At 37.0% G+C, this 17,780-nt stretch overlaps 1 protein-coding gene across 1 annotated transcript; it reads left to right on the forward strand.

The window, feature by feature from the left end:
- The first annotated feature begins 990 nt into the window (after positions 1-990).
- On the forward strand, positions 991-1,813 carry LOC141678601 (17.8 kDa class I heat shock protein-like). Its single transcript, XM_074484944.1, has one exon. It carries the CDS (start codon positions 1,079-1,081, stop codon positions 1,556-1,558), a length of 480 nt encoding a protein of 159 aa, XP_074341045.1. The 5' UTR covers positions 991-1,078; the 3' UTR covers positions 1,559-1,813.
- Positions 1,814-17,780: the final 15,967 nt, after the last annotated feature.

The following is a 17,780-nucleotide window of genomic DNA, read 5'->3' on the forward strand; positions in this document are numbered from 1 at the left end:
ACTCTTTCTCCATTGGCTTAAAATCATCCCTTATAGACTTCTTACCAATACTTGTTTTTCGTCGTCGTTTTCTACTATAGCGACCGTCGTGGTATCGTTATCGTAGCGGTTGTCACGCACTTCCTTCACCATGGTTGTCGTAATCTCCTGTTGTGATGATCGTCATAAACCTTCCTATAAAATTTCACCAATCGTCGTAATAATTTCTCGTCGTCAATAATCATTGTAAGCGACTCCCATGAAGGCAGCACCATAGCTTACGGAAACGCGTTTTTTGGAGCTCGTCGTCTTTATCCTCGACGGTGACCCGACCCACTTCCTTAAAAATCCGGTACAATACCCATGACATTTTTATGATATAATAATAACCCTTCTTAAAAAATCAGGAAAATTGACACATTTCCTAATTTGAATAAATTTGGATATAAATTTTGATTAAACATATTTTTTTCTCATCGAGAATAATGATTATATATGACTTACATTGACAAAGAGTTAGAAACTAAAACTTAATATTTTTGTTTGCTTTTTTAATGACATGAATGGAAACAGAATTTCAAAATTCACTACTTACATATAACCTTCACTTTGTTTCTGCCTTTGTTTGAACTGATTATTAGATTATTATATAATTACCCCTGGTTCATTTTATCGTTGTATAGAAATAAATATATTTTACTAGTTTTTAGCTGCTTTGATAATTAACTGAACTATACATTTCCTGATAAATCTTTCTTATTAGAAATAAGTTTTGTAAATTTTAATTGCAAAAGTAGCTAATGATTTTGAAAAAGAAAAAAGAGAGAAATAATTAGTAAATAGATAACGAAGAATACTCTGGAAATATGCAGAACCATCCAGCTAAGTCCTCTCAACTCTCGAGTATCACCCCAGTAACGCCACGTATAATTGAAATAATATACGTGTCTAATTTACGTAGCTTTCTCAAGTGTACTAGAACAATCTTCTCTGCACTATAAATAAACACAGAGATACATCTCTACCATCATCAGAAACAAATACAAGAAATATCTCTCTTTCAATAAATCTCAATCTCGCAAGTGAAAAATTAAGAAAAATGGCATTGATCCCAAGCTTCTTTGGCGGCCGCAGGAGCAACGTGTTCGATCCAATCTCTCTAGACATCTTCGACCCCTTCCATGATTTCCCACTTTCAAGTGTTCTATCAGGTGGCCAGTCTTCAGCAAACGAGACGACAGCGATAGCGAACATGAGAATAGACTGGAAGGAGACACCGGAAGCTCATGTGTTCAAGGCAGACATGCCAGGGCTCAAGAAAGAAGAGGTGAAAGTGGAGGTGGAGGATGGGAAGGTTTTGCAGATAAGCGGAGAGAGGAGCAAAGAGGAGGAAGAGAAGAATGATAAGTATCATCGTGTGGAGAGGAGTTGTGGTAGGTTTATGAGGAGGTTCAGGTTGCCAGACAACGCGAAAATGGAGGAAGTGAAGGCTTGTATGGAGAATGGTGTGCTGACTGTTACTGTGCCTAAGGAGGAGGTTAAGAAGCCTGAGGTTAAGGCTATTGATATCTCTGGCTAGGTGGTTTTTGAGAATGTTGGTGTGTGAGTTGGGGTGTGCTCTGTGTTCTTGTGTTGCTGTTTGAGTGGGTCTTTTATGGTTGTTTTATGTTCACTTATGTTTAAGTGTTGTGGCCTTGTGGGTTTTGTGGTTTGGTGTAATAATATGTGATGTGTTTGTACTCGTATATAAGAATGCATTTGGACTTGGAGTTCTGTAACATGTGCTTGTTGTAATTAAGGTCGAATCAAATCGGTTCTTCGAGTTATTATCTCATTTTGTGCTAACCTGATTTAACCTTGAAAGCATCTAATTACCAACTGTAGAAGGGTTTAATTTTTTTACAAAGACTAATATTAATAGACATACTCATTAAAGTATCTATTTCATAAAAATCTTTGATATAAGTGTGTGAGAATAAAAAATATAGGATTATCAAAACCTTAAGGACGACGTACCAAAATTTGATATAGGCGAGAATCAAACAAATAGATTCACTATTGAGTTACCCTCAACCTGTAATGGAAGATACTTTTAATCACTAGTACTAGCTATGTGTATTAAGAATCCGCTTTGAACCGGACGGATCCGGAAGTTCATAAGATGATAGCTAGTTACTCCCTCCCAATATACGTTTCTCTTTTAACTTTTTAACTTTGACTATTAATTTACGTCTAATCTATAATATCAAATATGAGTGATTTCGTTGGATTCGTATTTATCAGTATTTTAATATAGTGAAATTTTTATATTTAATATTAATATGAATTTAACGATATTAAATGTACATTGGCAAACATGTTCAATACAAAAATGAAACGTTTTAGGGACGTGGGTAGTACTAGTTATATCTTGGGACTTGGATCATGATTCATGTAGGCTCACTACAAGCAGTGGTAGGACACGCAAGGGCGGCGGATTCATGTATGACTGATTAATATATGTGCCAAGGGAGATACATGTCCTCTCACAATCACAAAATTAAATGTATGTGCTAACGGAGATACATGTTCGTTTGTCACAAAATTACAAAATTAGTGGGTTTTTTTTAAAATTTAAAAATTTTAATTATATTTTAGGTATATTTAGTTTTATTTATATTTATATGATCTTGTAGATTAAATGATTAAAATATTTAATCTTTAATATTAAAGTATAAAAAAATTTAAATTTCAGACCATGGTATCCCCATAAATTATGTTATGGATTCGCCGTTGAGGACGCGGGAAAAAAGTTGGAATAAAATGATTATAACTGTAACAAATCTATACTATATATATATATATATATATTATAATAGATGAAATATTAAAAATTTGGTAATCGATCGGTCGGTAAAATAACTTAATTACTCTTAGTTAATTATTATAATTATAATTGGTCAGTTGCTCCATTACTTAATTCCAGTTTCAATTCTAATTGATATTGAAATCAACTTTCTCTATTGATTTAAATTCTATTTTATATCGAACTTTATATCATTATTAATTGATATTAAAATCAAATTATTCTACCAATTTTAAATTTTAATTCATATTTAGTATAATTCGACTAGCTAAAATAAAATTATTTATACTATTTATCCGGGTTAAAATGATATTGTCATATGGAATCGGTCTTAAAAAATTAAAATCAAACTACAAATAATTAGTTAAATTTTGACGGTGTAATAAGTCGCAGGTTAAAACACATTAATGTAAAATATTGATTTATGATAAAATGAAGTTAATATCAGACTAAATATAATTTATATATTAATGATCCAAACTAAAACTTAATTGTTAACTAAAATATAATCATTTTTATCAAAAAGACGTAATAATATCAATAAAACCATATCATTCAGTAAGTATCATTATCTTTTTTAAATGTCTCTTACTAAAAAAATCATGAATATATGTGGGTATTAATATATTTATCATGAAATCATATCATTTAAAAATTTTAAATAAGCAAAATTTAGATTTCAATTCAAATTAATATTTATAAAAATTATATAATATTAAAAAAATATGTGTATCACACGAGTTATAAGTTAATGTATATATATAATTGTACTGTACTAATAAGGATGCTGTAAACAATGAATGAAAATTATCCAACTGAAAATGAGAGAAATTATGTACAAACAAGATTTACGGTACAAAATTAGGCATATGGGGTGAAAATTGCTTCAGCAAGAGATTGTGCTCTTCTCCTAAACAAAAAGCTCATACGCTCTGCCCGTGGAACCCTAGGCTGAATAAGAATTTTGGATCAAACGTTATCAGACGGTGACACGGACTAGTCACTAGGCAGTGACACGGATTAAGCGCTAGAAGGTGACACAAACTAGTCATCAGGCGATCACTCAGATTGTATGCTACGGTGACTTAAATTTGATTTATTGATTTATGCGTGGCCAACAGGGAATTAGGAGATTAGCTTGGTGTCCAAAAATAACTAAGGGGCACTTCTACTATATGCTAGGCTGTAGGCAAAGTCTGTAAGCATATATTGGGATCGTATCCTTATATTTTTTGTCAATAAAATGTTGAGCATTCTGGCTCGTAAATCTGTTGTGTCTTGACATTTACTTGATAATTAGACACACTTGCACACACGATTGGATATTTGTTGTGCATGAGTTTCATATTTATATCCGATGTGTTTGGGTTGCAAGGGTTGTTAGGTGACAATCTCTCGAGAAGCCCGATTACTTGGGCGTTGTGGTGACTGAGTAGGCCGCACGGATCAAAAAATTCAGGGTTCAAAATCTGACCCCTTGATAAGTGATATCAGAGCTGCGTTTATAGATTCATGAATTCAACATCATGACTGGTGGAAATTCTACGGGTGAAAGGTTGGCCAGACTTGAAGATTTTCCGGGGGTGTCTTTGTTAACAGATGAGATTCCTATAGAGAATCAGGTTCAGGTTCTAAGGGAGGGCCTGGATGAATTCAAGATTACGGTTGATGATCTTGTGAGGGTTATTAAGGAGGGTTATGATGCCCAAATTCAGGCGTTATTTGATGAACTAGTGTTGGTGAAGCGGGTTGATTTCGCGGGTTCGTTGAGTGGAAGGGAGGGCCACTCAAAGTTGAAAATTTTGGAGCCGAAATCTTATGATAGGGCGAGGGTTGCCAATGATCTGGAAAATTTCTTATGGGACATGGAGCAATATTTTAGGGCCACCTATATTGATGTTGCGGAGCAAGTTTCAATCACAAGGATGTACTTGGTTGGCGATGCAAAATTGTGATGGCGGACTCGTACTGATGGTGATGCGAGTGTGAACAGGTCGAAGATTACCACGTTTGAGGCATTGAAGAGGGAACTTAAAGATAAATTTCTGCCACTTAATTATTCTTGGCTTGCTAGGGAGAGTTTAATGATTCTCAAACAAACGGGAACTATTTGAGATTATGGTAAATAATTCAGTTATTTGTTGTTGGATATAAAGAACATGTCACATGAGGATAAGTTGTTCAATTTCTTGGCTGGACTGAAACATTGGGCGCAGGAAGATTTGAGGCGACAGGTTGTGAAGGACTTGCTGACTGCTATCGCCACTGCTGATGGTTTGGTTGACTACAAGCAGGTTGGTTCTCATGATGCTGAAAGGGTTAAAAACAGTGGCAAGAATCACAAGGATGAGGACAGAAACAAGAAGAATGACAAGAAAAATTAAAATGGTGACGCCAAGAATAATAGGAAGTCTCAAGGGGTTGGCAACAAGGGGTGCTTCATGTGGAGGGTCACATTTTGCAAGTCAATGTCCCAAGAAAGAGAGACTGAATGCTCTTCGTGTTGATGAAAATAATGAGAAAAATAATTAGGGAAATGATGGGGTTCAAGTAACGGCGAATCCTATGTGTTTGGTTGCGCTAAGGACTAAAAAATCCATGGAGGGGGATGGACTTATGTATGTCAAGGTCTTAGGGAATGGGAAGGCAGTCATGGCTACGGGTGCCAAAAACAGTTTTATTGGAATGCAACGTGCTGAGAAGCTTGGGTTAAAGCTGGAATCGAGTTCAAATCAGATTAAGATGGCTAATGCTGAGGTGTAGAAAATTGGGGTACTTCGAATGTTGGCTCGACTCTTGGTAATCGCAAGATGATTCTTGGTGATTGCAAAGGTAACTTCACGTTTCATATTATTGTCTTAGATGATTTTGATAGCATCCTAGGTATGGACTTCTTTAGGATGACTAGTAGCGCTATTATGTTGCGTTATGGTGGGATTATGATCATGGATGAGGCATGTTCATGTTTTGTGAAAGCTGTTTCTATGTAGATTGATAAGGGTAAAAAGAAAATGAAGAAGTTGGGGGTTGTTCAGATTTTGGTCGACGACATGATTTGTGAAATTGGATCACGGGTTGGCGACTTAATATTACAAGACAACAAGCTTGTTAATTTTCTGGTTGGGCCTAAGTCAATGTCTCCAATGATGGGATGTATTGCTAGAACTCAAGTCAGAATGAAATTTAATGTGTGGGCGACTGGGCATCTACACATGGTCATCAGATTTTGGTGTCAAAGGGGGAAAATTGTGGAGGTTAATATGATCAACTTATGGTAGCTGGTTGGGTTTGGCAGTGGCAAGAACCGTAGATAGATTTAAAGTCTTGGTTCGTGGGCGTTGGTTTTGCTACTTGAAGAAACGGGCTTCTCAGAATTGTTGATGATTTGATAAGCACATCAAACTCAGAAGGTGTGAGAGGGTTTGTAAGACCTTTGAGATGGATAAGAATTTTGGGTTCTAATTCGTTAGGCAGCCAAGTGAAATTGTGACTAAGGCGGCAACACGGACTAGTCGCCAGACGGCGACTCCGATTGGGCGTTATAGCGATCCACGATAAATTTGGTTGGCTGATTTATGTATGGGCAACAGTGAGCGGGGAGTTTAGCTTGGAGTTCAAAAATGACTAGGGGGCAATTCAGAAATGTGGACACATGGGAGTTGGTTTATATATGTGTATATTTAGTGGGATATGCACAAGTGGGTTGCTGAGTAACTACCTCGCACTTGGGGCTCAATGATTGGTGAAAAAATTCGAATTTGAAGGCAGTTCAATTCTGTAACTTCTTGAAACTACCAGCAGTTGGGGCCGCTGAGGCTGTGTGGGCTGCGACCAGGCTCTGTTATATATATGATATACATTTTCTGAATGTAATCTAAGTATCATTCGGTACAAGTTCATATTTTATTCTGCAGTTATACTGTATGCTAGGCAATAGGTAAAGTATATAAGCATATTTTTGGGATGTATCCTTATATTGTTGGTCAACAAAAGGTTGGGCGTTCAGACTCGTAATCTGTAATGTCTTTACATTTGTTTGGTAATTAGACCAATTTGCACACACGATTGAATCTTTGTTGTGCGTGGGTTTCACAGTTATATCCGTTGTGTTTGGGTTACAAGAGTTGCTAAGAGACAACCTTTCGAGAAGGATGACTACTTGGATATTGGGGCGACTAAGTAAACCGCACGGATCAGAAAATTCGGAGTTAAAAATATGACCTCGTGACACTGCCTTTGGTACAAGTTATGGATGAAAACATTAGTCCAATATTCTATGTCAATCTCCGACTTTTTTGTCTGAAATATGTTTTGATTAAATGAAATATTTTTATTTTATTTTATTTTATTTTATATGAAGTAGATGGTTCTATTTATTTATTTATTTATTTATTTATTTTTGTTTAAGATAAAAACATAAATCTTAGGTGTTTCATTTAAAATAATAATATTGAAAAAGTATTATTTAGAAATATATGTTCAAATTCCATTGAAATTTGTGAAAAGGATAAAGAAAAATATGTGTGGCCCAACATAAAAACTGTTGGCCTTGTATGGGTCTGATTAATACGAATCCATGCAATATGCTTACTAGTCGAAGTAACAATGCTTCAAAAATTGCAAGGCCGGGGTGTTATATTTCTGGCATGATTGTAATGTAAGAATTTATATTATATACTTTTAGTTACTAGTTACTGTAATATGTAAAAAAAGAAATAGGATCGTTAAAATATTTAATATTTTTTTTATAAATATACATGTGTTTTAAGATAATAGTATGAACAAAAAATGGAGGAATAAAATTTTGTAATAATATTTGTACGTAACAACAAAGTTATCTCTACAAAAATAAAACTATATGTATAAAAAATTGAAAACCAAAATATTAAAATATAATCAATTTTTTTTAAAAGTATTTGTATTACATAATTCCCATGAGATCCCAATAAGTGTTGTTGACCTGATTGAGTTATACAAATTTAGGATAACACAAATCCTAATAAATATAAGATAGAACGCATGTGAAGAAGATTTTGATTATGTAATTCCTTTGAGTTCTTTTAAAATAAGTAATTTATAATTAAAAATTAAAAAATATTATATAATTATTATGTAAATTATTATTTATGTTATTTAGACATTTCAATAATTTTACTTATAAGTTTATAAGTTGTTGATATGTTTGATAAATATAATTTATATATTATATATTTTTTTTAAATCAAGATGTTAATATTATAATTCAATACATAAATATAAAATTCAAAAAACAAAATTTAAAACAAGAATATTGAAATACAAATTATTAAAAGTAAAGAAAATATAAAATTACACCATTCACATGATATGAGCAGCAATCTCGTTTTGTTGGACGTTTCATGTGGACTAATTTTGTTTCTAAAAAATGTGACATTAATTTTATTTTAGAATAATATTTACTTTATACCATGATCTAATATAAATGAATATTTAATATTTTAATAATCTAAATTAAATATAAGTGGATATCATAAATTAAATAGATTTTTAATATAAAATTCATAGTTTTTTTCAATTTGTGGATAGATTTTCTTAGCCAGTAATTTTAAAACCAATTAATAAATTAAAAAATATTTCCTGAGTTTTATATGGGCTATAAAATTGTAAAAAACTAAATTCTGGAACGGAAGATAGAGTCAGAACAAGAAATTAAACAGTTTGAAATCTAAGAGATATCATTTTTTAAATAAATATTTTTTTATAATAAAATGAAAAAGAAAATTTCCTACATCAGAAATTATAACAAAAATGATAAAAGTTGAAATAAGGGTAATGAAATATTTTAGTAACAATAACTGATGAACATGAAAACGAGAATGTTAGCCTGAGCCAACATTCAACTTTACCGAATAAAATGGTGTGATAATTTGAGATTTCATTTTTTGTCATATAGTTCACAGAAATGAATAAATAGCATTCTCGACGGGAGTTCTATCTCTATAATTTGCAGAAAAGTTTAACCTTTCATGTGAAAAGTTTCTTCTATCCGAATCCCTAAAATGGGGTATAAGGATAGGGACTAAAGATGCACAAAAAAATCCGGGCCCGAAAATCTGGCCCGACCCGATCCGGTCAAAACCCAGTCAAGCCAAGACCGGTCCGGTCAAAACCCGGCCCGGTCCTGGCCCGGGCTTAAGTCCTTGACAGACCCTATATTTTTAGGCAAAACCCGACCCGGCCCGATCCGGTTAAAAGCTCGGACTTCGGCCCGACCCGTCCCGATTAAAAACCCGAAAAAATCCAGTTAAAATCTGATTATTCTAATATATTTTCTTATATATTTATGAATTCACATTTACTATAAATATAAATATTACTTTAAACACGCATATATTTTACATATTTATGATTAATAATATTATTTATATACTTAATTGCATAAATAATGAAAAAAGATATAGTAAATACACTAGATATATTTGGATAATAATGATAAAACATATTATTCTATAAACATGTTTATTTTTTGCCGAACTTAAATGTTTTGAACGAAGTAATGTTTTAATAAAATATTCCATGTAAACTAATACATTTTACGATGATCTAGTTGTTAACATATGTAGTTTTCAGAATCTCTAATAAAACTCGATCCAATTTAAATTAGAAAAGCCAGGCCCGATCCGGCCCGAAAAAAAGCCCGGTTATGCCCGCCTCAAGGGCCCAAATCGGGCTCTGATATATTCGGAAAGCCCGGCCCGGCCCAGTCAAAGTCAAAGCCCAAAAAGTCCGACCCGGTCAAAACTCTGGCTTTTTAAGGCCCGGTCAAACCTCGGCCCGGTGGGCCTTTTGTGCATCTCTAATAGGGACTGGTTATGAATTCTCATATTTACAATTTATTGTAGATCCCCATTTATAGCATCTCTAATAAAAATTACCAAAGTTTACGTGATAAGGCAACCTTAGTTGTCTACCTGGATTTAGTAGGTTGCCAAGAAGTTGCCGACCAATATTGTCAACTTTTGACAACTTCTCTAAATGATTAAAACACATATAAATTGTATGAAATATATATGATGAATATTCTTTTAATTTAAGTATTATTTGTAATTTAATTTATGGGACCACATTGACAATCTTCAAGGTTACTGGCTATTTGAGTAAAATGTTGCCACGTTGACATGGAATATAATTTAAATAAAAAAAATAATATAAGTGATGATTTGGAAGGAGCAAGGAGATAAGGAAGAAGGCCGTTTTAGCACATCGCAACGAAGAAGATGAAACATAGTTTTCTTGTGATTCTTTTATTCGTTGTATCAGTGGATGCTAGTTTTCTTTACTTTGAACCTTATTACTCTTGTGACGTACTCTGGTTTAATTAAGTATTTTTATTAGTTATTCTCGTGTGTTATTATCATGTTTTCATATGAACCCATGGTGACGATGAGTTCAATCATGGGCTAATCGTGATCATGGGGTCGTAACGGATTTACTATGGAATTCTTTAGTTAGTTGTTTAATACCTTAGTGTGTGATGATTGTATGATATCTAGTACTGGTTGTGCTTATTCGTCTTATGTGCGTCGCGAACATATAAGATAGGGAGTTAATCTCTTGTGAAGCGACAGGGGATCTTGAGGTTTAGAACTTGCCATGCTAGCATAGGTTCATGTATGTGTATGCATGATTAGTGGGTAACTCTAACTGTTTTACTTGCCCTGCGTAATTATAAGGAATAACTTGTGCTTAAATCGTTATGTTGTCAAATTCTGTAGACATATAGGGTCTCAACATAATTGATGCCTATTCAACTTCTATCTTAATTGTGGATGTTTGGTAGAATGGTATTAGTACAATGAAAGTTGGCTTTTATCAGTTTCGTGTTGTTCGATTAATATCATCACCGTTACATGCTAAGGATAATAACAATAGCTATTGAAGGAAGTAGTAATGAGGTTATGTTCTCATCTGTGTTTAATATTGTTAATTTAAGTGTCAACTAAGTGTTTCATTCTAGTAGTTAATTATAGTTAATAATTAGTTAATCAAATCTACGTGTTATTGTCTTAACATTGAGAAGTAATCATATATTGGTGAGTAAGTGTTAATTGAACATAATTAGTCTGAGTCTCTGTGGGAACGAACTAGAAAGTATTCTATATTACTTGCGAACACGTATACTTGCGTGTATTATTAGCGCGTGTTTTCCGCCCTAACAAGTTTTTGGCGCCGCTGCCGGGGACTCGGCGTATTTGTTTAGTTTATGCATTTACCATCAGTGGTCATTAGGACTCATTGATTAAGACGTATACTTATCGTTTTCGGTTGTGTTTCAGGTACTTTAGCGAGCGTTTATGCAAACACGTTCTCGTACTCGCAAGAGGACTTTAGATACGGCTGAGGAGACAGACTCAGTTCTTGATATTCCGGATAAGATAGATTTTGAAGATTCGGATAAAGAGAGTGAGCAGAAAGAACCAGTAATCATGGGTGATCGTATAGTTCCGGCAGATCCAGCTCTTATGGACTTTTTTCGGCCTAAAATTGATGACATTCAGTCAAGCATCCTTCATCTGGCTATTCAAGCTAACACTTTTGAAATCAAGCCGGGCATTATTATGATGGTGCAAAATTCTGTTTCTTTCGGAGGTGCTGCGACTGAAGACCCCAACATGCACATCAGGAATTTTGTCGAGATCTGAAGTACTTTCAAATATAATGGTGTGATTGATGAGGCTATCTGAGGCTTTTTCCATTCTCTCTGAGGGATAAAGCTAAGGATTGGTTACATTCTGAACCAGCTGGGTCCATCACTACTTGGCAAGATCTTGCGCAAAAGTTTCTGGTAAAGTTCTATCCAATGGAAAAGACTGCAGCTATGAGGAGTACTCTTACTCAGTTTGTGCATCAACCAATAGAATCTATGTGCGAAGCTTGGGAGCGCTACAAGGAGATGTTGAGAAAGTGTCCACATTATGGTATGCCTGACTGGATGGTGATCACTGGTTTCTATAATGGTTTGGGGGCCCAATCTTGGCCCATGCTCGATGCAGCAGCTGGAGGCGCCTTGTGGGCCAAAAGCTATACTGAGGCTTATAATCTTATTGAAACTATGGCTGCAAATGAGCATCAAAACCCAACTCAAAGGATGGTGCCTGGGAAGGTAGCAGGTATTCTGGAAGTTGATGCAGCTACAACTATTGTAGCGCAACTCCAAGCGCTGTCTATGAAGGTCGATTCTTTAGCCACCTATGGAGTCAATCGGATAGCTATGGTCTGTGAGCTTTGTGCAGGTTCTCATGCTATGGATCAGTGTTCTCTTGTTAATGAATCTGTTCAGTATGTGAACAATTATCAGCGACCGTAACAGCCTGTGCCAGCCACCTATCATCCTAACAACAGAAATCATCCCAATTTTAGCTGGAGCAATAATCAGAATGCTATTCAGCAACCATATCAGCAAGGCGTAATTAAACAGTTTAATCCACCTGGATTCCAGCAACCACAACATTATGCTCAAAGGCAATCATATCCTCAACAAGGAGGTGCTGCTCCACCTTCTAGTGCTGATTTCGAGGAACTAAAGCTGTTGTGCAAAAGTCAGGTTATTTCTATCAAGACCTTGGAAAATCAAATCGGTCAAATAGCCAATGCAGTGCTCAATCGTCAACCTGGCACACTTCCCAGTGATATCGAAGTGCCATGCAGGAAGGAAGCTAAAGAGCAAGTTAAGGCTATTACCTTAAGGTCTGGAAAAGTTGCTGATGCTGAAAAAGCAAAAGACGGAGAAGCTGAAGTTGGTGATGAAGAAGAGAAGCAAAAGGAGAAAGCGGCGGAACCGAGGAAGACTACTGTTGAACACACTCTGCCTGAGGGTAATACATGGGAGAAACAGCTCTATCCTCCACCACCTTTCCCTAAGAGATTGCAACAACAAAAGCTGGATAAGCAGTTCGGTAAGTTTCTGGAGGTGTTCAAGAAACTTCACATCAACATACATTTCGCTGAGGCTCTGGAGCAAATGCCTAGTTATGCGAAATTCATGAAGAGTATTCTTTCAAGGAAGGTGAAACTGGATGACCTTGAGACCGTTGCTCTAACGGAAGAGTGTAGTGCTATGCTGCAACAAAAATTACCTCCAAAGCTTAAAGATCCAGGTAGCTTCACCATTCGTTGCACCATTGGCAAGTTGTCTTTTGACAAGTGCCTGTGCGATTTAGGAGCAAGCATCAATCTGATGCCGTTGTCTATCTTCAAAAAGTTGAATTTGCCTGATCCAAAGCCCACCTACATGTCTCTACAATTGGCTGATCGTTCTATTACTTATCCACGAGGCATAGTGTAGGACGTGTTAGTAAAGGTGGATAAGCTCTTCTTCCCTACAAACTTTGTCATTTTGGATTTCGAGGAAGATAAGAAGATCCCCATAATCTTGGGAAGACCTTTCTTGGCTACAGGCCGTACCTCGATAGATGTGCAGAAAGGTGAACTTACTATGAGGGTGCAGGATCAGGATGTGACATTTAATGTATTCAAAGGGTTGAAATTCCCTACAGAAGATGAGGAGTGCTTAAAGGTGGATTTGATTGATTCTGCGGTAACTTCAGAACTTGATCATATGCTAATGTCTGATGCATTGGAGAAAGCCTTAGTGGGGGGGTTTGACAGTGATGATGAGGATGGCAATGAGCAACTACAATATCTAAATGCTTCTCCTTGGAGGCGAAAGCTAGACATGCCATTTAAATCTCTTGGTACTTCTGATCTCAAGAATATTGAAGGAAAGCTCAAACCATCTATTGAGGAAGCACCTACTTTGGAGCTTAAACCATTGCCTGAACACTTGAGGTATGCCTTTTTAGGTGATGCATCTACTTTACCTGTTATTATTGCATCTGACCTTTCAGGTAGTGAGGAGGACAAGTTCTTGAGAATCTTGAGAGAATTCAAATCGGCTATCGGATGGACTATAGCAGATATCAAAGGGATCAGCCCTTCATACTGCATGCATAAAATTCTGCTAGAAGAAGGTAGTAAGCCGACTGTTGAGCAACATCGACGACTTAATCCTATCATGAAAGAAGTGGTGAAGAAAGAAATTCTGAAGTGGCTAGATGCAGGAATCATATATCCTATTTCTGACAGTTCTTGGGTGAGCCCCGTGCAATGTGTACCGAAGAAAGGAGGTATAACTGTGGTAGCAAATGAGAAGAACGAGCTCATCCCCACTCGAACAGTCACAGGATGGAGGGTATGCATGGATTACAGAAAGTTGAACAAGGCCACGAGAAAGGATCACTTCCCTCTTCCATTTATTGATCAGATGCTTGACAGGTTGGCTGGACATGAGTATTATTGTCTTTTGGATGGCTATTCGGGGTATAATCAGATTTGCATTACACCAGAGGATCAAGAAAAGACTACCTTCACTTGTCCATTTGGCACGTTCGCTTTTCACAGAGTTTCGTTTGGCTTATGTGGCGCACCTGCCACTTTTCAGAGATGTATGATGGCTATATTTTCTGATATGATTGGAAATAATGTCGAAGTGTTCATGGACGACTTCTCCGTCTTTGGACATTCGTATGATGAATGTTTGAATAATCTTCGTGCGGTGCTCAAAAGGTGTGTGGAAACTAATTTGTGCTAAATTGGGAAAAATGTCACTTTATGGTGCGTGAAGGCATTATTCTTGGGCATAAAGTCTCTAACAAGGGTCTTGAGGTGGACAAAGCCAAGGTGGGAGTCATTGAAAATCTTCCACCTCCTATTTCTGTGAAAGGAATCCGTAGTTTTCTTGGTCATGCGGGTTTTTATCGGCATTTCATTAAGGACTTCTCGAAGATATCTAAGCCGTTGTGCAACTTGCTCGAGAAGGATGTACCTTTCAAATTTGATGATGAATGTTTGGCGGCATTCGAGACTCTCAAGAAGAGTTTGATAATTGCACCAGTTATTAAGGCACCTGATTGGACAGAGCCTTTTGAGATGATGTGTGATGCTAGTGATTATGCGGTGGGAGCAGTTCTTGGGCAGCGCAAGAATAATCTTTTTCATGTGGTCTACTATGCTAGTAAGACTCTAAATGGGGTTCAAATAAACTACACCACGAATGAGAAGGAGCTCTTAGCTATAGTCCTTGGTTTCGAAAAATTTCGATCTTATCTGCTTGGGACAAAGGTGACAGTATTCACTGATCATGCTGCCATTCACTATTTGGTTTCCAAGAAGGATTCGAAGCCTAGACTTATTCGTTGGGTGCTCTTGCTACAGGAATTTGAGTTAGAGATCAAGGATCGAAAAGCTACTGAGAATCAAGTAGCTGACCATCTCTATAGATTGGAGAATCCCGATTCTACTTCACATGATAAGACATTGATCAACGAATCTTTTCCGGATGAGCAGTTGTTCGCAGTTCAGGAGGAAGAGCCATGGTTCGCAGATATTGTGAACTATCTTATCAGCAATATAATGCCTCCTAATATGAATACAACTCAAAGTAAGAAGTTTCTGCATGAGGTGAAGTGGTACATGTGGGATGAACCGTATTTGTTTAGACAAGAAGCTGACTAGATCATCAGGAGATGTATCCATTCTGTGAGACAGAGGGGATATTACGAGACTGCCATTCCACAGTTTATGGTGGACATTATGGTGGTGAAAAGACAGCAGCTCGTATTTTGTAAGCAGGTTTTTTCTGGCCTACTTTGTTTAAGGATGCACATCAGTTCGTTTTAAGGTGTGATCGTTGCCAAAGAGTGGGGAATCTTACGAGGAAGGATGAGATGCCGTTAAATGTAATACTTGAAGTCAAGGTCTTTGATGTTTGGGGAATCGATTTTATGGGACCATTTGTCTCGTCCTATAATAATCAGTACATCTTGTTGGCAGTCGATTATGTCTCAAAATGGGTAGAAGTCAAGGCTCTACCGACGAATGATGTAAAGGTAGTGTTGAATTTCCTTCATAAGCAGATTTTTACAAGGTTTGAAATGCCACGAGTAATCATAAGTGATGAGGGATCGCATTTCTGCAACCGTAAGTTCACTTCTATAATGCAGCGCTACAATGTGAATCATCGTGTTGCTACTGCCTATCATCCGCAAACGAATGGTCAAGCAAAAGTGTCTAATAGAGAGATCAAGCGCATTCTAGAGAAAGTTGTTTGTCCGTCAAGGAAGGATTGGTCTTAAAGCTCGATGAAGCTGTTTGGGATTATAGAACATCATACAAGACTCCACTTGGGATGTCCCCGTTTCAACTTGTTTACGGTAAGGGATGTCATTTACCTGCGGAGCTTGAGCATAAGGCTTATTGGGCATTGAAAAAGTTGAACCTTGATCTAGATGCAGCCGGGAAGAAGCGAATGCTTCAGTTAAATGAACTTGATGAATTTCGACTCCAAGCGTATGAAAATAACAAAATATACAAGGAAAAAGTGAAAAGGTGGCACGACATGAAGCTATATCCTAAGTCATTCGTGCCGGGGCAACAAGTTCTTTTATTCAACTCTCGTCTCTGACTTTTTCCTGGAAAGTTGAAATCAAGGTGGTCTGGACCTTTTATTGTCAAAACCGTGTTTCCACATGGAGTGGTTGAGATTTTTGAGAATGATTCGGGCCAAGCATTCAAGGTTAATGGTCAGCGTTTGAAGCATTACTATGGGGACACGGCAAACCGAGAAGTGGTTAGTGCCGTTTTATTGTCAATTTGAGCAAGGTACTCTACGTCAAGCTAATGACGTAAAAGAAGCGCTCCTTGGGACGCAACCCAAGATTTGTTACTATAGGAACCCTTAGGAGTCAGTAACCTATCCAAAAACATAAAAAAAATCAGAAAAAGGGCAAGAATTTTTTTTTCCAGACACCCTCTGGGCGCCCGCTCAGCTCTGCTGGGCGCCCGCTCAGGATGCTGGGCGCCCGCGCAGCTTTGCTAAGCGGCCGCTCAGCCCCCGAATATCTGAATTTTTTTTTTAGCCTTATAAAATTCAAAAAAAAAATCAGGAAAACTAAAAATAAAAACACAAACCCACAACCCACGAATTCTTTTCCCATTAACCCACGTTTTCTCCCTCAAACCCCACTACTATCAATTTTTAACCCTAATTCCTACCCTATATATACATACAACTCCTTCATATACTCTCCCATATACTTTCAATCTTAAAACTCTCTCCCATATTCAAAAACACAACTCTTAAATACTTATTCTCAGTTTCAATGGCACCCAAGAGAGCCCGAACTATTGATAGCAGCAGCACCGTTCCTACTGCTGATTCTTCAAGGGGTACCGCTGTGAGACCTCGTTTGTTTGATAGGGCTGCTGAGGAGGAGTATACTATGCTTCTGGCTAAGCAGATTTTGAAGGAGAGGGGATTCTTACCATCGGGGAGGGATGGTGAGTTGTTGCCGATGATTGCTGAAAAGGGGTGGATTTCTTTTTGTGAGTCGCCGGAGGCGGTTCCGATGAGCGTGGTTCGTGAGTTTTATGCGAACGTAAAGGCTGAAAAGAATGGGTTTACTGTTGTTCGTGGGCTTACGGTGGATTATCATCCTGAGACGATTCGCCGTGTGATTGGGCAGCGACAGAGGAAGCCCACGGAGGAGAATTGGAATGAGAAGCCCTCTGAGGAGTTTGATTTGGATTTGATTTGTCCTACTCTCTGTCAGCCGGGCACGGTTTGGAAGTTCAAGATGGGAGCTAACGAGTATCGTTCTTTTCCGGCGATTGTGATGAATAGGTATGCCCGTGCATGGAATGCCTTTATTTGTGCTAATATTCTGCCTACTTCACATGCACATGAGGTTACAGTTAAGCAAGCAAGGTTGTTATGGGGTATTTTGAATGAGGAGTATTATGTGGACCTTGGTGAGTTAATCTACCAAGGAATTTTGAAGTTTTTGAGGGGAGCGAAGCACATGAACATCCCTTATGCATCTACTGTCACGAAGCTATACCGAGCAGTGGGAGTTCATTG

This window comes from Apium graveolens, chromosome 8 (assembly GCF_009905375.1).
Source record: "Apium graveolens cultivar Ventura chromosome 8, ASM990537v1, whole genome shotgun sequence".
Lineage (NCBI taxonomy): Eukaryota > Viridiplantae > Streptophyta > Magnoliopsida > Apiales > Apiaceae > Apium > Apium graveolens.

What these genes read in the sequence shown, in the direction of transcription:
- LOC141678601 (XM_074484944.1), top strand. Translation starts at nt 1,079, where the DNA reads ATGGCATTGATCCCAAGCTTCTTTGGCGGCCGCAGGAGCAACGTGTTC.